At 35.7% G+C, this 23,534-nt stretch overlaps 1 protein-coding gene across 3 annotated transcripts in view; it reads left to right on the forward strand.

Annotated features, from left to right (window-relative positions):
- The window catches only part of ARHGAP19 (Rho GTPase activating protein 19), a 46,896-nt gene that overhangs the window by 18,675 nt on the left and 4,687 nt on the right, over positions 1–23,534 (forward strand). For 2 of the 3 annotated variants that reach the window (XM_010971118.3, XM_045507429.2), the window contains exons 5-11: positions 1,917–2,143; positions 3,726–3,812; positions 11,887–11,952; positions 13,377–13,568; positions 16,093–16,191; positions 19,552–19,662; positions 20,188–20,263. In XM_010971118.3, coding sequence (XP_010969420.1) covers positions 1,917–2,143; positions 3,726–3,812; positions 11,887–11,952; positions 13,377–13,568; positions 16,093–16,191; positions 19,552–19,662; positions 20,188–20,263 — 858 coding nt within the window. The remainder of the gene's footprint in view (positions 1–1,916; positions 2,144–3,725; positions 3,813–11,886; positions 11,953–13,376; positions 13,569–16,092; positions 16,192–19,551; positions 19,663–20,187; positions 20,264–23,534) is intronic. The other variant, XM_045507430.2, reaches the window with a different exon arrangement.

Genomic DNA, 23,534 nt, shown 5'->3' on the forward strand with positions numbered 1-23,534 from the left:
TAACCCTTAACCTAGCTCTAACCCTTAATCAAGTCCTAAAAAAAAAAAAAAACTTTAGGGAGGGAAGTGGTAGAACACATGCTTAGCATGCAGGAGGTCCTGGGTTCAAACCCCAGTACCTCCATTAAAAAAAAAAAAAAAAAAAGAAAGAAAAGAAAAATAATTTTATTTGTTTTCTAAATAGGCAAAAAATTCACATGGATTAAAATTCAAAAGGTTCAGAGAGTATACAGTGAAAAGCCTCTCTACCACCTCTGTTCCTCAGCACTCAGTCTTTCTTCCCAGAGGGAAGCAGTGCTATTGATTTCTAATGTATTCTTCCAGAGATATTTTAGGCACTTACAAAACACTTACATGTATTCCTTTCCTCTTTTTATGTATAGGTAGGGTATTATACACATGGTTCTGTTGTTTGATTTTTTTCATTTAATGTATCTTGGAGAATGTTCCATTTTCAGCTCATAAATAGTTTTCTCATTCTCCTTTATGCCTGTGCGGTAGGGAATTCATTCTGAAACTGCATAGCTGTTATGCTGCTGTAGGCTCTGAGTGCACACAGCATCAGCATCCGTACGTATTTACTTAGTTTTCTACCCTGGAGCCTTTTCCTCTTGCTTCTAATTTTAAGGAAAATAAATAGAAGATTTTTTTCTTTCAAATAAGTTTTACTACTTAAAAAAAACCCTAGTTTTGAATTTATAAATTCTGACAAGATTAGATTTTTTTTTTAGCACTTTCAGGAACAATTTAGATGATACAAATGAAGAAATAGTAGAATGTTATACAACTTTACAGTTACTTTGTGGAGAAATAAAGTCGTTGGATCTTTGAAAAAGATATGAAAAATATTGATATGTTCTTTTTAGAAGGGTTAACATGAAGAATGCTTGTTCTGTTTGTTTTCCCATTGAATTAATTTAGTGCGATATCTGAAACCCCCCCTCCACCACCCCATGATTCACTGTTCTTTGAGATCATATTGAGGTGTGGCACAGGTGTAGTATGATACACCTTGCTGACAACTGGAAGGGATTTTGGTTTTCAGTTTCATAATAACAGAGAATAGTTTCTAGAAATATTACCTGTCTTTCCTAAACTTGAGATTATTATTGAAGTTAAACTGCTTCAACAACACACTGTAATCATTTTCAGGTCTATATAAATTATACCCAAATGGTTTTCAGTGTCTTTTGAAATTCTGATTATCCAGGGGACTGTTTTTATTGATAACCTATGTAGCCTGTTAGTGAAGGAACAATGATTCTGACTCCATGAGCAACTGGCTGGATCATCCCGTCGTAAGGGCATAATTCACTCTCATATTTTTTTTAGCAGTAAAATATCTTAATGAAGGAGGTAGCATTATTAAAAGTATATACGGATATTTTTTCATTTCTCTTGGGTATATATCTAGGAATGGAATTTTTAAGTCATATGGTTAACTCTGTGTTTAACTCTTCGAGGAATTACCAAAATGTTTTATAGAGTGGTTACACTGTTTTACATTCTCACCAGCAATGTAGGAGGGTTTAATTTTCTCAACATTCTTGCCAACACTTGTTATTGTCAGTCTTTTTGACAGCCATACTATTGGTTATGAAGTAGTATCTCATTGTGGTTTTGATTTACATTTCCCTGATAGCTAGTGATACTGAGTATATACATGCTTACTGGCCATTTGTGTATCTTCTTTGGAGGAATGCTTATTTAAATCTTTGCCCATTTTTGATTGGGTTTTTGTCTTTTTATTGTTGAATTGTATGGATATTATTTTGTTGTTGTATTTTGCTATAATCTGTTTATGCCTGATTCTTTTTTTTTTCTTTCTTTGATTGGAGAATAATGAATAGTAGAAACATTTATTTTTCTTGCTTGTATTTTCTCCTTCCTTTTCAATCATCTCTTTCGTCCTCAAGATTTGATGCAGTTTGATGATAAAGGAAACAAGACCAATGTACCAGATAAGCAGCGGCAAATTGAGGCTCTTCAGTTGCTCTTCCTCATTCTCCCTCCACCTAATCGTAACTTGCTGAAGTTATTGCTTGATCTCCTGTACCAGACAGCAAAGAAACAAGACAAGAATAAGATGTCTGCCTATAACCTTGCCCTTATGTTTGCACCCCATGTCTTGTGGCCAAAAAATGTGAGTGTTGAGGGGAAAAGGAAAGACTGCTTGGTTTTCTTGGGCTGGGCCTCATCCTATGGCTGTACCTTGGTGAGGTTATCAAGGGTCCAAGGTCTAGTCTTCAGCTATATGAGGTTAGGAACTTACTTTATTAGTTCATTTAAGAGTTATTAAACCTGAGGGAGCCAGTTCCTGTTAACCTCACTTATAAATCAATCTCTGATAAACCTGAATGGCAATTTATTAGTGGAAAATTATAGCTACTAAATGAACTAGAGTTCATTTTGGCTGGTCAGTGTGAATTCCTTCTTAACATTAAAGCCTTCTTGGAAAACCAATTTGATTTCTGAAGATTGAATGATATAAATTTAGAGTAGAGCTTTCCAATTTTATAGGATGTCACTGAGCTTTTAGATAAGATGACACACAGAGCAGTCCTGCTTTGTCCTAACTTTCCTATATACTGTAGATGCTCTCCTTAGATAAAGCTGAATGTGCTTCTTACTACTGAGACCGTGGCCTTCTCAGTGACTTACATAAGAAGTAAATTATCTAAAGTCTTTTGAACTAATTCTTGACCTGGAAGCACATAGCTTCATATTCCTGTCCATTCATAATATAGGTTTTACTGTATGTTGGATTGGGAGTCAGGAAACTTGGGTTGGAATTTGCAAACCAGCTGTTTCCTGTGTCCTTTACCCCTTCTATGCTTAGGCTCTTCCTCTGTAAACTGGGCATAAAAGTACCTTCCCCACTTCCTTGAAATAGGGTGTAGTGACTTAAAAAAGATTTGGGGGTTATAGGAAGTGAGAAAAGGAAGGTAAAGGAAAGAGGTTGTGTGGAACATTTTGCCTAATAAGTAACAAATGAAAAATAATATAAAGCTTTGGGCCAGGGAGAGTTCTGCCCAGAAAAAGTTTGATGGGGAGAGGTGTGAGAAGAAAGGGACACAACAACATTTGTCCATGTTAAGGAGATAAAGCCTCATCATAAAAAAAATTTTAGAACCAGCTAACAGATTTTAAAAAAGGAGTGAGTGATCTATAACTATAAAGAGAAATCTTGGTACAAGCAAACATTAAGCAACAAAGGTGCACGTTGAGGATGAATGCTTTGGGATGGTAGAGATGCTGAATTGCTTAAAAAAGAGGCAGGAGAAACAAAAGAGTCACCTTTGGTATTAATTAGTAGTGACAGTCCTCTTTTGTCTTTGGAGAAACTCCAATTTCTTTGGAGAGTAATGTCCTTGGTGGTTGGTACAGACTGTTCTTCCTGCCCCTTTTCCCAGGCTACATATTCTTAAGCAATTCTGCAAGCATGTCTAATTCTCAGGCAGAATTAGGAAGTGAAGATTGGTTCTCAAGGATTTCCTGGGCACTTCTGGGACAGATGGTTCTTCCTGTATTATATCATTTCCACTGGAAACCTGCTGAACGAAAAAGCCTTTCCAGAATTAAACATTGTGTCAGACTCACCTTTCTTAGGGATAAAAAGTATCATATGTTTGAAAGAATAAGCTTATTGGTAAGTAAATGGGAACATCTTCCTTCTACTTTCCAGCTCTTAACCTCCGTTTTTTGGTTTCTTTTTCTCTGAATAGGTCACTGCAAATGACCTTCAAGAGAATATCACAAAGTTAAACAATGGGATGGCTTTTATGATTAAACACTCCCAGAAACTTTTTAAGGTAGGTAATGAAGGGGATTTGGGTAGTAACAGGACAAGGAGGGTGGAGCAAGGTGGGATCCTGAAAGGATTATAAAGATGACTAGATAAGAAAGGCCCTGACTAGGAATGGAAATCAGATTGGACAGTGGTAAAACTCAGAGGGAACAACCACGGTGGGGAAGAATGAGGAGGTACCTGGAAGCTGAGTGGGGCTCCACCCCCTGGGTAATTGGCTCCACCCTCTTGAGTCATCCTTCCTTTTTCATGAAAGGCAGTAGATGTTGGAAGTGATGGCGTTTTATCCTGCCTGCTTCCTGCCAGTAGAATTTTGACGGCCTTCTTTCATTTTGTATTCATTGTCCTTTTTAGTACAAACTAGCTGTGTTTCTGCCAATATAATTTTCTCAATAACTTTGTGGGTCTTCTGTGGGTTTTATTGAGATTCATTCAATTAGAAGATAAATTTGAAGATAAACCCTTCTTTTCCTTGGTCTCCTGCTGAGAAGGCTGAGGGATAATACCTTTAAGCTTCCTAGAAGCCCTCTGGTTGGGTTGAAAAGATCTGGGAGACACACATAACTATCTTGAAAGGGCCCTTTGTGTGACTGAATATTCTGACCTCTTGATGTTTCTAAAATTTTAGCAAAAGGTTTCAGTCCCATCTTTGGCCTTTTCTTTAGCACACACTTTCCTGATGGTGAATTTCTTAATTTTAGCATCTTTTGCCATCTGGAAAAGTTGAGAATTTTTAAGACCATTCAGTTCTGGTTCCTTTTTTTGTCTTTCTTCAGGGTTTTTTGTTTGTTTGTTTGTTTTTTGTTTTTTTAATTGTGGTAAAATACATATGACAACATTTACCGTATGTATATAGGCCAGTGGCATTAATTACATTCATATTGTTATGCAAACCATCACCACCATCATCTCCAGAACTCTTTTCATCTTGCAAAACTGAAACTCTATAACCATTAAATAATATCTCCCCATTCACCCCTCCCCCTTAGCCCTGGCAACCACTGTTGTGGGACACAACATGGCTGGTGTTTGGGCCAGTGACATGGGTTGGTAAAAGAATTTACCAAAGACAGAGGATGAGAACAGAAAAGGAGTTTATTAGGTTATGCTGTAGACAACAGTGGGCCACACAGACAAGAGGCGCCTTTATGAGCACCAAGGGCCAGTTGTTGGGGTGTTTTATAAGGTAGGGTCAAAGGTGCCTGATCAGTTTGTGCACAAGGCTCTGACTGATGGTAGATGAGGTAAGAAGTTTAGGGTCCATGAAGGGCAGTGGGGTTTATGACTCTGATAAGGTGGGCTGAAACAAACTAGCCTCAGCTATTGTGAGATTAGGCATTACCGAGGGCTATTAGTTTGTTAGGGGAAACATGCCCAGTAAAGAATGTACTCCATCTATTGAGGGATCTGAGACCTAGAAATGAGGGTTCTTGGACTTTGAAGGACGTCACTTGGCCTCACAACCACCATTCTACTTTCTGTCTCTATGATTTTGGCTACTTTAATTACTTTATAGAAGTGGAGTCATATAGTATTGATCTTCTTGTGACTGGCTTATTTTGTTTAACATAATGTTTTTAAGCTCCATCCATGTTGTAGCATTTGTCAGAATTTCCTTCCTTTTTAAGGCTGACATTTCATTCATTGTGTATATCTCATTTTGTTTATCCATTCATCTGCTGAGGATGCTTGGGTTGCCTCCCTGGTTAGCTTTTGTAAATAATGCTGCTTTGAACATGGGTGTACAACTATCTCTTCTAGACTCTGGTTTTGGGTATATAGTTGGCTCTCTGTATCTGTGGGTTTTGTATCCACAGATTCAACCAATGGCAGATTGAAAATATCTAGAAAAAACAAAAGTTGAATTTGGCATACACCAGCAACTACTTACCTATTCATTTACATTGTATTTTCAACTATTTACATAGCATTTACATTGTATTAGGTATTATAAGTAATCTACAGATGATTTCAGGTATATGAAAAAAGAAAGAAGAGAAGGAGGATGGGTATAGTGCAGTGGTAGAGCACTTGCTTAGCTTGCATGAGGTCCTGAGTTCAATCCTCAGTACATTCATTAAAAAAAAAAAAAAGAGAATAAAGTGTATTAGAGAATGTGTGTAGATTATGTGCAAATACTATGCCATTTTATATAATCACTTGAGTATCTGTGGATTTTGGTATCCATCGGGCAATCCTGGAACCAGTACCCCTTAGACACTGAGGTATGACTATACCCAGTAGTGGAATTACTGGAACATAGGGTAATTTGAACAGAAATGCATACTGTTTTCCATAGTGGCTCTACCATTTTACCATTTTACATACACAAGGGTTTCCATTTCTTTGCATCCTTGCCAACACTTATTACTTTGTTTGAGTGTTTTTGGTTTTTTTTTTTTTTTTTTTTGATAATAACTATGCTAGTGGATTGAGGTGATATCTCATTGGAGTTTTGATTTGCATTTCCCTAATGACTACTGACTGTCTTTGATTTCTTTTTCTTGGCTGGTCTCTGGCTAGTTTCAGTTTCTTTTTGTTTAATAGTTTTTCCCTCAGTTGTCTCTTATATTATAGCAGCTAGATTCTTCAAGGCCAGCAAGAGAGTCTCTCTAGTGTATATTATAATCCAATGTATATCATATATTTATATATATATCATAAATTAATCATGATTATGCCATCCCATCACTTTAGCCATATAGTGTAACCTAATCAACACAAGATTAATATTCAGTCACTAATATTCTGTTGGTCAGAAACCACAAGTCCCATTCATGTTCAGGAAGAGGGAATTATGCAGAATGTGAACATGGAGGTCACCCTAGGATTTATCCACTATAGGCTGGTAAGTGATCCAGAGTCCAGAGTTTAGAAGTGAAAGATCAGAATCTTTAGCTTAGTAGGCTCGAAAACAATGGATCAGGGCTGTATCAGGGGCTTAGGTGCCCAAGTCAAAGATTATGGTTAGTTAGAGGTCAAGATCTAGGTAAATGAATTAGATCAGTAGACATAAGACAACAGGAGAAAGAATGGCTTTTAATGATGAATGAAGATCTTTCAAACCAGTTCTTTGTATACTTCCCATTTAGGGGAAGAACTAGTTCCAAAGCATAGATTTATGGGAATAAGTTGAGAAGTTGTGAGTATGGAGAATGAGGCAGTTACCTGATAGTAATTGTGAGTCAAAATGGGGAATTTCTAGGTGCAGTTACTAGTAGAACTCTCCTTCTTTTGAGTTCTCTTATGACTATGATACGGGGTTAACTTTTCACCACCACAAGCTGAAAGAGAGGAGGGTCTCAGAGATCTCATTGCATCTCATGGTTTCTAGCTTTTCCATCTTCTGATCTGTTTATCTGTGGAGCCTTCTCTCTTGCCCATTGTGCAGTGTACATAATTCATATAAATGATGAAGTTGTACTTCACCATGAAGGATTTTTTTAAAGTGACTTAAAACAACACAAATTTATTATCTTACAGTTTTGTAGGTCAGAAGTCTGACAGGAGTCTCACTGGGTTAAAATTAAGGTGTTGGCAGGGATGCCTTCCTTTCTGGATGTTCTATGAGAGAAACTGTTTACTTACCTTTTCCAATTTCTAGAGCTTGCATACATTCTTTGGCCCATAGTCCCCTTCCTCCATCTTCAAGGCTAGACATGTTGTATTTCTCTGACCATTCTTCCATAGTCATATTTCCTTCTGACCACAGCTAGGAAGGGTTCTCTGCTTTTAAGGACCCATATAACTATATTGGACTGGCCTGGATAACCTAGGATGCTCTCTCCATTGCAAAGTGTTTAACTTAATCACACTAGCAAAGTCCATTTTACTATGTCAGATAACAAACATATCACTGTGGGAGATTTTTAGAATACAAGTTGTATGAACCTTAGAGAGAAAACATGAGTGCAGTCTCCTAGATGTAATTCAGCTTGGTACAGTTCTAATTATTAGATTCTTTCAAACATTCTCTATTTTTGCTCTTCCTTTCTCTTCTATAGATTGCTATTTCTGCTCCTCATCCTTCAGATTTTGATTCTTGTTTGCTATTTACCTGTTTCCAGGCTAGGGTGAGCACTGTTTGAGCCTCTGTTGATCTCTAAAGGAGACAGAGTGTTTTCTTTTGAGATTTATTTTGGTGTTAGGAGTCTTCTCTTTAGATCTGGAGCAGAGCTGTTGTACTGTGGGCACCTGCTTCACCACTTTTGCTGATTAGGCTCTTCCCTGAGCTTTTCCCCTGCATGAAAGATGGTTGATTGGTCTGTGTGTTCTGGACTTACTCTGAGTCCTGTTTTACCCCATGCTTGTTCTCCTTGTGCTTTGTTGTGTCTTCTTCTTGTCCTCAGGCTTCCTTGAGTGGACTTTTCAGCTCCTAATCCTTAGATTCTATGTTGCCTCATTCCGTGTTCTTTGTATTTTTTTCCTTAAAATTCTTAACTATTTATAGTTATCTCCTCTACTATTATCAGTCCATCTGACCCAGTCTAGTTTTATCTTTCCTCAACAGGAGTCACCACTTCTTTTCCTAGGGAACTATGACATATATACAGTTAATTCCCATTTTATGTGGGAAGCCCTTTTGTTGTTTCCCTGTGAACTGTAAAATACCTCAGACCCTCAGATTGTCATTTAAACCCATCTGCTTCTGGTTCTCTTTCTGAGTATCCATCTCTTCAGCTCATAGTATCTTTCAAGGGCAGAATTTTTTTTTTAATGAAATTATAAAATAGGTGGTGTAGGCTCTGTCATATTCTTGTCTGGAGTAAATTTCCTTTAGCTCTGCTTTATAGTTTACCAAGGTAAAAATTAAACTGTAGATAGCATAATGTCTTTGTCACGAGACTCTTTTTTTTAAAAACTTCATTATGAAGTGAAACATTTATGTCTCAGATTCAACAGATGTCACCGTTTGCCATATTTGCTTTATCTCTGTATATTCATGCTTTCTTTCTTTTTTTTTTTTTTGGCTGAACCAATGACATCATTATAGTTCGCTCTTAAATACTTAAGCATGCATCCCCTAAGGATATGAATATTCTCCTTATAGTCATAGAACCATTATCATATCTAAGAAAACTTATAAGAATTTCTTATTAGCTAATTTCAGTTCATATTCAAATTTCCCTAGTTGTCCTAAGAATGTATTCATAGCTGCTTTTTTTTTAAAAACATAATCAGTGTTTGTGTATTGCTTTTGATTATGTCACTTTAATCTGAAACAATCACTGCCTTTTTTCTTCATGTCTTTGAATTATTGAAGCATTCAGACCTATTGTGTTATAGAATATTCCACATTCTAAATTTGTCTTATTGTTTTCTCAAGATTGTTTAACTTGTTCCTCTGTCCTTTTGTATGTAGTTCCTATAAAACAGCAAGTTAGGTCTAGAGGCTTGCTTAGATTCAAATTAAGCATTTTTGGCAAAGATTCATGGGTGATGTTTATGTACATCATATTGCATCACATTAGGAGGCACAGAATGTCACACTGTCTTACTCTCAGTGATGCTAATTTTGCTAACTGCCACATCTCTCCATTGTAAAGTTACATTTTTCCTATTGCGGTTAGTAACCTGCAGAGTAATTACCTAATAGTTTTAGCATCCATTGATAATCATGCTGGAATCTGTAATTATATGGGGTATTATAGGATAGCAATTTTCTAATTTTATTATCTAATCTTTATTAGCTGACTTTCTTCTTTGGAGAAGAGCTTTGCTTCTCTCTCTTATTCTCTTTTTTTATGAGTATCTCTGTAGATAGACTCATGGATTTTAGTAATTCAAAGTGTTAGTCAATTTCAGTTGTTAATTTTGATATTCAGATTGTCTCCAGTTTGACCAGTGGTAACCCTTGCAAGCTGCTTCCTGCTGTGTCTTTTTGACAGGATTCCATTAGTATTTGAGTGTTTCCATCCTGGCATTAATGTTCCCAGTTCACTTTGAACTTGCTCTGCCCTGGGCCTAGAATCAATTATTTTCTTCAGAGTCCTTGTTTCTTTGACTGACACTAGGTATATGTATTCAATGTTTCTGGGATGTCACTGCTTCTAGGCTGTTTGAGGGCAAGGAAGTAGATTAAAAATTTTTGAAAAGAAATCATTAGTTCATATTAATATTTCCAATTCAGATTTAACATTGCAGAGCTTTTTCTTGACTTCTAGTACTTTATATTTGTATAAATATAAAGAAATAAATTTTATATTGCAAATTTCAGATTTTAATAGCATTTATATGTTATTTGCTTTATCCTATAATAGACATAAATTAGTTTCAAAACAATACAACTGTTACTACTAACAATAAACCTCTATAAACCTGCTGATGGAAGTTTAAGATTTCCTTACAATTCCTTTTCCCTTGAATATATCTCATTAAGGATGTATATAGTCTGAATACAGTTTTCAAAAGTTAGATGGGATAATTCCTTTCTCTGTGATTATGTTATTGGTTTGATATACAGGTATATTCATTTTTGTGTGTTCAGTTTTGAGGTTTGCCCTTTTCACCTTTTGGATTTAATTTTCTGTTTTGAATCTGTGGTATATTTGCATGGTTCAAAAGTCAAAACTACACAAAAAGGCATACTCAGAGAAATTGCAGTCCTTTCCCTAACCATTTTCATCATTTTCTGGTTTATTCTCTTAGTGTTTATTTCTGTAAAAACATAAATGTGTATATGTGTGCCTATTCTTATTTCCTCTTCTTTCTTATACAAGTACTCTATACACTTGTCAACTGAAATAAAATGCACAACCTAAAAGTTGAGAGTTATGTTTTATTTGGCAGACTTTCTGAGGACTCAAGCCCAGGAGGCAGCCTCTCAGATCACGCTAAGAGACTGTTCTGCCCAGGCAAGGGAGAAGCCAGGATATATAGGAGTTTTTGCAACAAAGACCTGGAATTGGAACATCAAAAGATTACCGTTAATTAAAGAAAACGAGATATCTTGAGTTAAAGAATTTAGTGCTTTTCTATGCATGGGAAGGTACAAAGGTCTGGGCTCACTGAAATCATTCCTCTGATATGCACCTAACTATGTAGGGCCAGTATTCTGTTCTTCCATATCCTGAATTTCCTCAGGGTGCACCACGGTGGGTGGCTGCAGAGGCTGGTCTGCCTGCTTGTCCTCATCCTAGTTTCCCTCTGTTCACTGGGTGGCGGTAGCAGCTGTTGACTTGATGGCCACAGCATCCTTTGTTTACTGATACGGCTGGCAATATTTTTCATTCACACACTATTCCGTAATTTTTCTCACTCAACAGCTGATCCTGGAAATCACCCATATAAGTTCATAAGGTGTTTTTTCCCTCTCTCCTTTCTCCCATTTTTAATGACTGTATAGTACTGTGCTGTATGGATATATATAAAAAATGTATTTATCCATTCTTCTATTAATAGATATTTGGGTTGTGTCTAATATTTTGATTAATCTTATCCAAGTATGTTTGTATTTCTGGAGTTATATCTTTAGAATAGATTTCCAGAAGTTGAAATTTCTAGTTTAAAGGGTAAATGAAAATGTAATTTTTTTAGATGTTGCCAAATTTTCTTCCATAGTAGTTACATTATTTACACTTCTATTAGGACTGTATCAGGGTACTTATCACAGGACTCTGGGCAATATGTCAGTAAGCTAAATTCCTCCTTGTCTGTTGTTACCCCTTGTAATTCTAAGTGATATTTTCTATACAGTGATTTTAAAATATGGTTTAGAGACCACCTGTACTTTATAAGGACTTTGGGGTAGTTTTGGTCAAATATAAACATTACTACAAATGTCTATATTTTTGTTTCTAGCTCATTTGAGAAAATTATATATATATTTATATGTGCCATATATAATTGTAAAAACTACAGTAGTGTTTTCTCACAAACAGATTTCCTGTCAGATTTGTTGAGATATCTTTTTGGTGGCAAGAAGAAAGAAACTATGAAACAGGGCATTTTGAGGATCTTTTGTTTTTCCAGAGTAATCTACCATTCAGATCATTTTGAGATACACTGTCCTTATGACCTGAAAGAATTCTAGATACTGCTAACCATTTGTTCTTGGTTTTCTTTTATATCCTGCTCAGGCTCCTGCTTACATTCGGGAATGTGCCAGATTGCACTATGTGGGTTCCAGAACTCAAGCATCAAAGGTAAGGATAGGAAGGGGGGCAGGTACAGCTAGCTCAGTGGTAGAGCACATGCCTAGCTTGCACGAGGTCCTGGGTTTAATCCCCAGTACCGCCATTAAAAAAAAAAAAACTAAAACAAACAAAAACCACTAAACCCAATTACCCCACCCCCCAAAAAACAAACAAACAAAAAACACACACAAAAAGGATAAGAATAGGAAATTGCTCTTGACCAAACAAGGAGAGAGCTAAGATTAGTGAAATTTTAAAACAAAGTATGGAATCAAAGTAAAGACATAGGAAAATAAAATGTTTTTAGTGTTATAGTTCAAATTGTCTAGTCATTTTGAGATAAAGAAAAAGACTGGGAATCCAGCTATATGTTGAAATAAAAGTGCCCCCCCACACAGTCTTCCTGATTTCTTTCAGAGGTGCTCCACTGGTGGACGGTATCCTCCACATGTGAGTGATGGCATGGACTGTGTATTTAAAGTTTTTCATAAAGCCCATATGCATCCTTACAGCATATTATATAGACAATCTGTACATAGCAAATGTGTTAAGTATTTTTAGTTATAAAATTATGGTTTTATGTAATACATTCTTCTTTCAAGTTCATTGGGAGCACTCTATGAAATGTCTAAAAGACTTGAAACCATATGAGCTTAGAAAGCAAATGTGTGATGCTTATTAACAAGATTACATGTGATTATTGAGCTTTAAAAGTGAGAAGTTTAAAAAAGTTCACAATCACTTTTTGATGATTTCTAATTGGTCTGTCTTGGTTGGAAACTTAAGCTGTCATTTTATGCTGTTTTTTTCTGCTCCTGTTGGTTTCTACCTATTATTCAGCAAATATTTGGTATGACCAGGAAAACAGTATTTGATTTCAACTAGTTTAACTAGAATGTGGTTTTTCCTATAGAGTTGTTTTTGTTCCCCTACCACTGCTGTGTAGTTCTCACATCATATTGTCATGTGTGGGAAAGAGCACCAGCCAAGAACCAGTGCACTTGGTCTCTGAGATGGGTCTGTCACTTTAGTATCCAGATGACTTTAAACTTATAGCTTAACTTCAGTTTTTTCTTCTATCAAATGGGAATAATGATACTTACCTGCCTGTCTTGTAGGATAGCAGTTAGAATTATATGAGATTAAAAGATATTTTGAAAACTGTACTATATACATATATAAATTTAATTTTTAGTGGCAATATTCTAAATGAATTTAGATGAATTTAGGTTTTCTGGGCAGGTGATGGGAGTGGGCTGTTCGTATATCTATAATTGTAGGTTTTTCTTTATGTGATGATAGTATTTAGATTTTTCTTGTTCCTACATGTAAGAGTATACCATGTTTCCCACTTCTTTTTTTGCTCCAGGATTGTGGGAATCTGCAAAAAAAGCTGACAGGTTATATTCACTTTTCTTTTTAATTTTCTCTAGGATGATCTTGATCTGGCAGCTTCATGTCATACCAGGTCCTTCCAACTGGCAAGATCTCAGAAATGGAGCCGGGTAGATTCCTGCTCTCATCAGGAGGAGACCCAGCAGCGCACGGAAGAGGCTTTAAGAGAGTTGTTCCAACACGTTCACAATATGCCAGATTCAGCAAAGAAGAAACAGCTTATCAGACAGGTGCTGAAGATAGGGAAACAGTGATGGAGCTTTAGGAATGTGATTTATTTTGGTTGTATAATCACTAGGGAATATTATTAAGAATTTCATTTAATTTTTGTCTCTGGCCGGAGCTTTGGTTTAGCCAAGAAAACAAACTTGTCTATGGAACCTCAGTGGTGATGTTTGTACACACTGCCCCACTAGAGAAAGGAGTGGAGGCTCTTGGATTTCTAGAGTAAACAGAAGGCCCCAAGTGTGGTTAGAGTTTCTCTAATTTGGTTGTGTATGATATTTAAATCCTCCATATTTTCTTGATAAATTGCTTAATCTTTCTGAATTTTAATTTTCTTATTTATAAAATGATAATTGTAATGCCCATATTTCATGGTTGTAAAGATTGGAGAGAATCTATGTGAAGACTGGTGTAGCAGAGCAAAAGTTGTAGCTCTTACTAGTGAGTTGTTTGCAGTTAGAAAACATTGTAAATCAAGGCCTAGTCTGATACTAGAAATAGGAATTTTAGGGGCATGTTTGTTTATTTTGGAGCTATGGCAGCAAAATTAGGTCTCTCATTTGCCATTTTGAGACACAAAGTGTAGCTTGAGTAAATACTGATGACTTGGTTAGTTTCTTTCTCAGGAAATTAATTTTGTTTCTGTCCCTCTTGAATTTTAGCTAAAGAGGCAAAGTCAGCCTCTTGACTTCTTATTCATCTGCGACCTTCTTGAGGGATGAGCCTGTGTTTTTATTTATTTTTTATGCCTAATCTCAAGCATGATGCCAGACAAAAACAAGTGCTCAGAAAATGTTGACCTGAGCTGTTGTTAACAATTGACAAAATCCTTTACAAGAAATTTTCTGTCACTCTCTTTGAAGTTATTTTTAGATCTAGCAAATTGTGATGAGTAGTATTACAGATTTAAAGCAGTGTACTGATTTAATTCTTGTTAGAAACAAACCCACTAATTCAGGTAGAGCAGGTGTAAATGACTTCTCTCATCAAGAACACTAAGGGTTAAAGATAATACAAAGGAAAAAACTAACATTATTTTTACTCTTTTTAGAAAAACAGGAAATTATAGAGAAGGATAAAAAAAAATAAATCATTCATCCAACCAGTGTTTATTTTTTGAGTATTTCTTTCAGTCATTTTCCTATGTATATATTTTTACATAGTTATGAGCATACCATATGCCTTCTTTTTCTCTCCTTTTTTCATTAAACATTACAGCATAAGCGTTTTCTCATGCATACTTGCAAACTCCTTGCATACATTTAAAATATTGCCATTTATTTTTGAAACTATAATCTTACTATTTCCTAATTTTTTCTCCATGATTATAAAAATGATGAATAAAGAATACTTACTATAGAAACATTGAAACATCCAGAAAAGTGTAAATAAGAAAATAAAAAATCACCCATAATCATCCAGGCGTAGCCTCTGATAATATTTTGGAGTATTTCCCTCTTGTATTTCTTTCCGTAAATATGTATTTCACATTTTTTCCTTTTGCTTAATTGAGATTATCATATATATTCAGTTTTTAAAATATCCTACCCTTTTCATTTAACATTATATCATGAACATTTTCCATGTCATTTAAAGGCTGTAAACATTTTTAATGGTTGCATATTTTATCATATATAACCTGCTGTGTATATAGTTTGTCCTCTTTTGGATATATTGGGGAAATTAGGTCATTTTTTTAGTTTATACATTTTTGTTCATAAATATTTTCATTGCAGATTATTTCCTAGAAGTGGCATGACTGAAGAGTATGCATTATTTGGGGGGAGGGAGCTGATACATCTACTGGGTTCCTTTTAATGTGTAGGTTCCTCTTTCTCTCCCCTCCCTTTTCTTCCCCCTAAAAATTGCTGAAGTTTGTTTGTTTAAGTAAACTTTTAAATTTGAAATAATTTAGATTTGGAGAAAAATTAGAAAGATAGTACAGTCCCACATACCCTTCACCTAGTTCCTCCTAAGGTTAACGTTGTCAAAGCTAAGAAATTAACATTAGTACATTACTATTAACATTACAGACTTTATTCAGATTTTGCCAGTTTTAACACTAATACCCTTTTTCTGTTCTAGGATCCAGTCCAGGTACCACATTGCATTTACACACACAAACACACATCCTCTCTCTTTCTCTTTGCACTATATTTGTGAAAGAAACCAGATTGCTTATCTCCCACAGTCTGGATTTTGCTGATTGCATTCCTGTGGTGTTACTTAAGATGTTCCTTAATCCTCTGTATTTGCTATGAACTGGTAGTTAGATCTAACTCTGAGGGCTTGATCTGATTCCAATTTGATAATTTTTGGGTTTAATTTAATTTACCCTCAGGCTATTTAATAATTCTTGACTTCTTTTTGGCAGCATCATTTCTGCCTTTGTGATTTGTTTGCCAACCTTCTAATCTATGTATGTACAGATATACTTTTCTGGGTATTTACACTTGGCTGTTAGTTGTCACAGAATGCTATCTCTTGATGGGAGACTATTAACAAAATGTTTTCTATGTTTTCTTCTAGTTTAATAAGCATTCTGAGACTCAAACACCAGGACGAGAACCTTCTACTCCCCGGGTGCAGAAGAGGACCCGTTCACGGTCCTTCAGTGGCCTTATTAAGGTAGGCATGCTGTGCTGTTGTTTTCAGCATTGATTGTGAGAAAATTTTACAGTCTGATTTTTCTTATGCATAAACAGTTTTCTTCTGTTCTTTGGGATCCTATGAAGGGTTCATTTGTAAGGGGAAAAGGATAGAATTTGGGAAAGCTTTTAGTTTTCAAAGCATCTTGCTGTGTTTTAAATCGGAGAAGAGGCTCTATGATTGGAGAAGTAAGAAGTAAAATATATAAAGGTCCTTCCCTCTTTTTAGGGGCTGAGGGCAGAGTCCTCATTCCTCAGCAATATATAGAGAGAGTCTCTGTTGCTTCTTGACCTGCTTCGTGCTACACACTTTGTTGTGCAGTTTGCTAATGTTATGGAGAAGTGAGAAAGTTAACAGAGACTAGAGATGGATTTTCTAATAGGCTGGTGAGGCTTAGGTAACTCAAATTTTTGTGAAATTAATATCTTGATCAGTTGTTTTACTTCTTTTGTCTCAAATTCATTAAAAATTTTGTTTTTAAAATAAATACTTCTGCAATATATACTTCTGTGCTGTTCCTGCCTGCTGTGCTTACGGATTCAATCGAGTCTTCATGGATGATCTGAACTTGTAGTTAAGGGATATTGCCAGCAGGTGGCAGTAGATAGCTGATTTATGAGGTTCAAATTTCTAGGCATAAACAAAGGCAAAGTTTTAGTTAACTTGGAGAGAGATTAGCACTATTCTGTGTTCTTCTGTTTTTCTTTTTAAAGTTACTTTAACATTATTAAAATCTATAAATCCAGCAACATCAAGGATCTTTTTGCTTAAAAACTGCTCTAAAAAATACCTTGTTAGTTATATTTTTGCTTTAAACTGTAGTTGTTAGAAGTTCTAGTTATTACCATTAATAGACTTTTAGAATTCCCTCCCAACCCACTGGGGCCAACAGGTTTACTTGACATCAAAATTTTCTTTGCTGTCAATATCAACAGAGTGAAAAGGCAACCCACAGAATGGGAAGGAATTTGTGTAAAACATATCTGATAAGAAGTTAACATCCAGAATATAAAAAGAACTCTTACAACAACAACAAAGAAAATTAACCCATATTAAAAATGGGCAAAGGACTTAAATATCCATTTTTCTGAAGAAAGAAGATAAATGGTCAATAAACATATCATTATCATATTCCTTAATGACTCCCTTATCATTAAGGAATATAAATAAAAACCATGATGAGATACCAATTCACACCCATTAGGAGGGCTATTATCAATAAGACAAAAAATAACAACTGTTGGTGAGGATGTGGAGAAATTAGAACTCTTGTGTATAGTTGGTGGGTATGTAAAATGGTACAGCCACTATGGAAAACAGTATGTCAATTCCTCAAAAAATTAAAAATAGATCTAGCAATTCCACTTCTGGGTTTATACCCTCAAAAAATTGAAAGCATGAATATAAACAGATATTTGTATACCCATGTTTGTAGTGGCCTTATTTACAATAGCCAAAAGGTGGAAGCCACCCAAGTGTTCATTGACAGATGGCTGGATAAACAAAACGTAGTCTCTACCTACCTTGGAAACATTATGCTAAGTGAAATAGGCCAGGCACAAAAGAACAAATATTGTATTATTCCACTTATATAAGGTACCTACAGTAGTCAAATTCATAGAAACAGAAAGTAGAATAGTGGTTGTCAGGGAGGAAGAGTGTGAGGGAAATTGGAATTTATTGTTTAATGGGTACAGGGTTTCTTTTTGAGAAGGTGAAACATTTCTGGACCAGGTGGTCGTGATGGTTACACAAAAATGTGACTATACTTTATACACTGAACTGTACACCTAAAATTGGTTAAAGTGATAACTTTTTATTTTATGTATATTTTACCACAATTAAAAAAAAAAAACCCTTTGCTAGAACCCTAAAAGTGCATTCACCTGTTTAGACATGGCAAGTGAAATGAGCATCCTTGGCTCATTTTACTTGGAAGCTGTCATTCCCTCTGACTTCTCTGTTGTTGAGATGAATGGTAGCAAGAAAAGTCATAGTCAAATAAATGTTTCTCTCTGTGTTAGTGAAACAAATGTTTCTTTAACTGAAGTTAGATGGGTATAGTTTTCTCTTCACTGCAGTTTCTCTTGCAATTGGTTCTAGAAGCATTGCTAATTGTTGCTTGAAATGTAAAAATAGAGTATCCACTTGGCAGCTGCCCTCTTCTTTCCTGAGAGAGTGTAAGAGTTAATAATTCCATCAAGAGAAAACATTTTAGAACAACAGTTTTATACACAATGTTAGTAAGTTTTATAAACAGAAGGGTAAAGTGTTTTCATTATAAATGAAGAGACTTTCAAGCTAATAATACATGTAGGTTTCTGCTTAATAGCAAAAGTAATGAAATGTTTGTTAAAAAATTCATTGGAAGCTTTAGAGCCAGTCCTGTGGCTCCTCACATCCCCAGTTCAGCTTGCTTTGAGGTGTTATCTGACTTCTAAAAGGAGGATGTACTGGCCTTAATTTTCCGGCATTTCTGTGTTTTAGCTACTTGATTTCTATCCTGCTTTGATCCTTTACTTGGCTGGACTTTTTTCCTCCAAAGTTTCTCTCATGGAAATGATTTATTATATAAGAATGTTCCTGCTAATATTTATATTGTAGAGTTTTATGTTCTAGTTTTGATATGTTCTTTTTTTTTTTTTGTATTTTCTAAGGAGAAAAAAGGGAAGATTTCTTCAAAGATGTTAGAATTGTCACTGTCAACTGTTGCAGTAGGTTACATCAGCTTCTAAGCTGTTTAGAGATGAAAGAGCTTTTAGTCTTGCTCTGAATGTCAGTATAGTCATGTGATGCTTTTAAGAAGGCCTGTTCCCTCTCTTGTGGTTATATTTAAAACTCTTATAGAATTTCTTCAAATTTTCCAGTCCTGTGTGAGAAGGACATGACAGGGAAGCAAAATCTTAGAGTGGACCCAGTGTAAGTATCTCTTAGTGGGGAGGGGAGGAGGGAATTCTTAAAAGCTGCCAAAGAAAACATGTCTTTAGGGAAAAAAATTATACTGGTAGGTAACTGGCGTCTCTTTTATGGTCTCAGAGACACACTATAATTGGCCTGTATTAGTTGGTTTAAATCAACCATAAAGTTGCTTCTAACATTTCAGCCCTGTAAATGTAAGAGGGAAAGTGATCGCCTAAAGAAACGCAGTGATTTCAAGTTTTTTAGTAACATCCTTTGATCTCTCTTCTATACGATACCAGGGGGAAATTATCAGAAAGCTGAGTTTTTTTCTTTTTTTTTTTTTTTTAACCTAAGAAGCTGTAATTTTGAAGGCTAGGATAAATATACTGTAGATATAGTAGATGTTTATAAATCAAATATTTTCTCCTCCCAAATCAGCGGAAGGTCCTGGGAAATCAGATGATGTCAGAAAAGAAAAGCCAGTACTCTACTCCGGAATCTTTAGCCATTGGTGAATTGAAGAGAGCCAGCAAAGAAAATGTGAACTTAGTAAGACACCATCCTTTGCATTTTCTCTGTATATGTGATCATTTATAGAAAGGAAGAAAATTAACATACTGTCCTCTATTTTACTATGTTTCTTTGGGCCATTCAACCATCCCCTTTTCTCAGTCTTTTTATTTATGCTGGCTCCCCTTTTTTCTGTAGGTTTTCATTAATTTATTCAACAAACACATTTTGAAATCAAGGAGAGTATAGCCAGTCATAAGCAGAAATGACAAGGACAATGAAACAGCTTCACACACAAAGTGCTGGAGGGAGCACTTCTTATTGGGAAACTCCATAGGGAGGGTCACATTTGAGCCAGGCCTGCCTGGCACTACATTACCTGTGGAGTAGTCCTTCAAGGACTTCATTAAGCCAGCAATAAAAGCAGCTAAAATTAATGAGATATAAATACATTAGTAAAACTGTTTATATTGAAATTGAAGAAGTAATAATTCCTTTTAGTAAAATCTGTCTATAGGAATGCCATTAGAACATTTAAGCCACTAAAAAACTTTCTTGTTACAGTTATTTTCTGGTTCTCCTGTCACGATGACACCAACAAGATTGAAATGGTCTGAGGGGAAGAAGGAGGGGAAAAAAGGTACTAATTGTACTTGGTCTGTGTTCTTACTGAATGTAGTTCTTTTCTGCATCTAGTCAGTGGCATTTTTTGAATTCTTAGTAGGTATGTTGTAGTCTGCAGTGATATAAAGATTACAAGGCCGGGTCCTTGCCGTTGAGTTCACTTAGCAGACGGTTATTGCGCGTCTGCTCAGCACTGTCCCAGGTGCTAAGGGACAGAGCTGTGAACACAGACCCACACAGTTGCTGCATTCTAGGACAGATGGGACACATGTGAAAAATATGTTAAGAATACTTGCTAAGCCAATTAAAAGCAAGTATAAACTAATTTGTGAAACCAAGTACAGGAATGCTGAGAAGATGCTCAGTCAGCATGGAATAGTTATGTACGAACCATTTCTGCGTAGAATTTAGCTTTGTTTATTCAATAAAGCTGTCCAGATAAATAGCTCATGCTGAAGGACCTTGAAAATCATATCACACAACATGTTTTTAAGGCTCTTTAGGGTAAAAAGGATTATTTAGCCTGGACTGCTGATTGTCCCAGGCTCAGCTGGCAAAGGGCAGCGGCTGCTGTGCTTTCCTCTGGAGAAGCCGTGGGCTCACTGGAAAGGCCAGGGGATTTGTAGTTAGACCTAATTTGAGTCATCATTTCTGTGACCTGGCAAAACCATTCTCAATTCATTTTCTTCTCTGAAAATGAGGATAGTAGTTATGTCTTCTTCCCAAATTTCTTATGAGGCTCAATTGACACAATGTTTTGGAAGTACATCATGATTGTTAAGGCATGAACAAGTAGTAGTAATTGTTACTAAAGAAAACTGGGTGAGTCTTGGTCTTGCTTTATAAGGCTTGCGTGGCAGATGAAGTGATCTCTGGTTTTACATGCTCTTTTACCACTGAAAAATGAGCTTAATGACTCTTTGAGACATCAGCAATAAAAAGAGAATAAAAGCCTAATCCTTATAGATAAATCTTTATTCTTCTCTAGAAAATTAGATTTCAGTATAGTCAGTCTTCTTACTTATCCTTGAGTGAATTATCTGAACTCTCTTTTCTTTCCTTGTTGCTGCTTCTGACTTCTAGACTGGGCTGTCTGATTGAGACAAGTTCGGTGTTTGGGTTACGTGTGTCTAAATATTTCTACCTATATCTTCGTAAGTCAAAAAGAAGTATAAGTTGTTTTTGAAGGACACATTATTTTGTATCAGTTACACCTCTTATTGCTTTCATTTCTTTAAAAATAATTTTTTTGTGGTGAGGTAATTCAGTTTATTTATTTATTTATTTATTTAATGGAGGTACTGGGAATTGAACCCGGGACCTTGTACATGCTAAGCGTGCACTTTACCACTGAGCTATACCCTCCCCCTGCTTTCATTTTTGAGGTAATTAAGAAATAATGTCTTGAGAAAGACACATATCATATGATGTCACTTATAAGTGGAATCTTAAAAAATGATGCAAATAAACTTATTTACAAAACAAACTCACAGACATAGAAAACAAACTTATAGTTACCAAGGGGAAAGTTAGGGGAAGGGATAAATTAGGAGCTTGGTGTTAATAGATACACACTACTATAAATAAAATAGATACACAATAAGGACCTACTGTATAGCACAGGGAATTATATTCAGTATCTTGTAATAATCTACAATGGAAAAGATGTGAAAAAGAATATATATTTATTTATTTATTTATATCTATCTGAATCACTTTGCTGTACACCAGAAACTAGCACAACATTGCAAATCAAATATACTTCAATTTAAAAAAAAGAAAAGAAGTAATGTCTTTCTATATTAGCAACTCTACTTTCAGAAGAAAGAAATGGATTTAAAAAATAAACCAGTTTAATATTTTACCAAAACGTTTTAGAGCAGGGATTCTTGACCTGTTAACTGTGGCCTTCCTAAGGGCTCTGATAAGGTTCCTGGTATTGTTGATGGAATTATATGTGTAGGTACATGTGTACATTTTTCTGGAGGAGAGAAAAAAATCGTTTTTATCACATTCTCAAAAATGTTAGTGATTCAGAAAAGTGGAGGCCCACAGATAATGAATGACCTCCCACCAAATGAGGCAGCGGCATTTTCACTTTTCCCGCTCCCTGCTCACTTCCTCTATCTAGGAACACCTTCCCTGGCTGTCATAATGTCATGCTATTCTCCTTCTCCTTTCTCTTGAGTTCTTTCCATCTCCGCAGTAGTTTACTGTCGTCCGCCTACCTCTCCACCTCTTCATGTCTTTAGTGCCCTGTCTTAAGTTCTCTCCTTGACCCTGCTCTTGCTTTCCCCTCTCTTAGCAGCTTGGTCTACTTCTGTAGCTCAGTTCTGTTCTCTGTATGATACCTGCTTCCAAGCCTGCATCTCCAGATCTGAACTCTATTCAGTCTCCAAGCCCACAGATCCAAGTGCCATCTATTTTTACACAGTGAATGCAATCCTAGATTTTTTTGATGGTGATTTTATAAAAGGAACAAATATTTTTTGAAGAAGATAATGAAATTTTATTATCATTATCAATAGTGTATTCCAAAAGACATTTATTTGGCACAGGGTTTCTCAGCTTGGCACTATTGACATTTTAGATCAGATACTCTTTGTCGTGGGGAGCTGTCCTGTGCATTGTATGCTGTGTAGTAGCATCCCTGGTCTCTACCCAGTAGATGCCAGTAGCACCCTTCCCCTAGTTGTGACAACCAAAAATGCCTCCAGACATTGCCAAATGTCCCCTGCAGAGAAGGGAGCAAGATCATCCGCAGGTGAGAACTGCTGATTCGGCACCTGCTTATTAATGGCCATTATTTTCAGCAGTCAGAATTTTACCAATTGTTCAAAGCCCAGCCTAAACCCCTACCTCCTCTTTGAAACCTTCTTTGGCTAACTCTGCCAGATATATTTTTTCCTTTGAACCCTTATTGACACTACTAAAATGTTGATATTTAATGTGATTTATTGTAGTTAATTACTTTACATGTATTGTCCTACCTCTGTAGCTAGTTTCTCTTCTGGAAGACAAAGGCCAGACTTAAGACTATATTTGTGGCCTCTGTCTTTTTTTTTTTTTTAATTGAGGTATAGTTGATTTACAATGTTGTGTTAGTTTCTGGTGTACAGAAAAGTGATTCAGTTATACATATATTTTTTTTCATATTTTTTTAAATTTTAATTTTTTTGATTTACAATGTTGTATTAGTTTCTGGTGTATAGCATCGTGATTCAGCTATATATAGATCCATATTCTTTTTCATTATGGTTTATTGCAAGATATTGAATATAGTTCTG

This window comes from Camelus bactrianus, chromosome 11 (assembly GCF_048773025.1).
Source record: "Camelus bactrianus isolate YW-2024 breed Bactrian camel chromosome 11, ASM4877302v1, whole genome shotgun sequence".
Taxonomy (NCBI): domain Eukaryota; kingdom Metazoa; phylum Chordata; class Mammalia; order Artiodactyla; family Camelidae; genus Camelus; species Camelus bactrianus.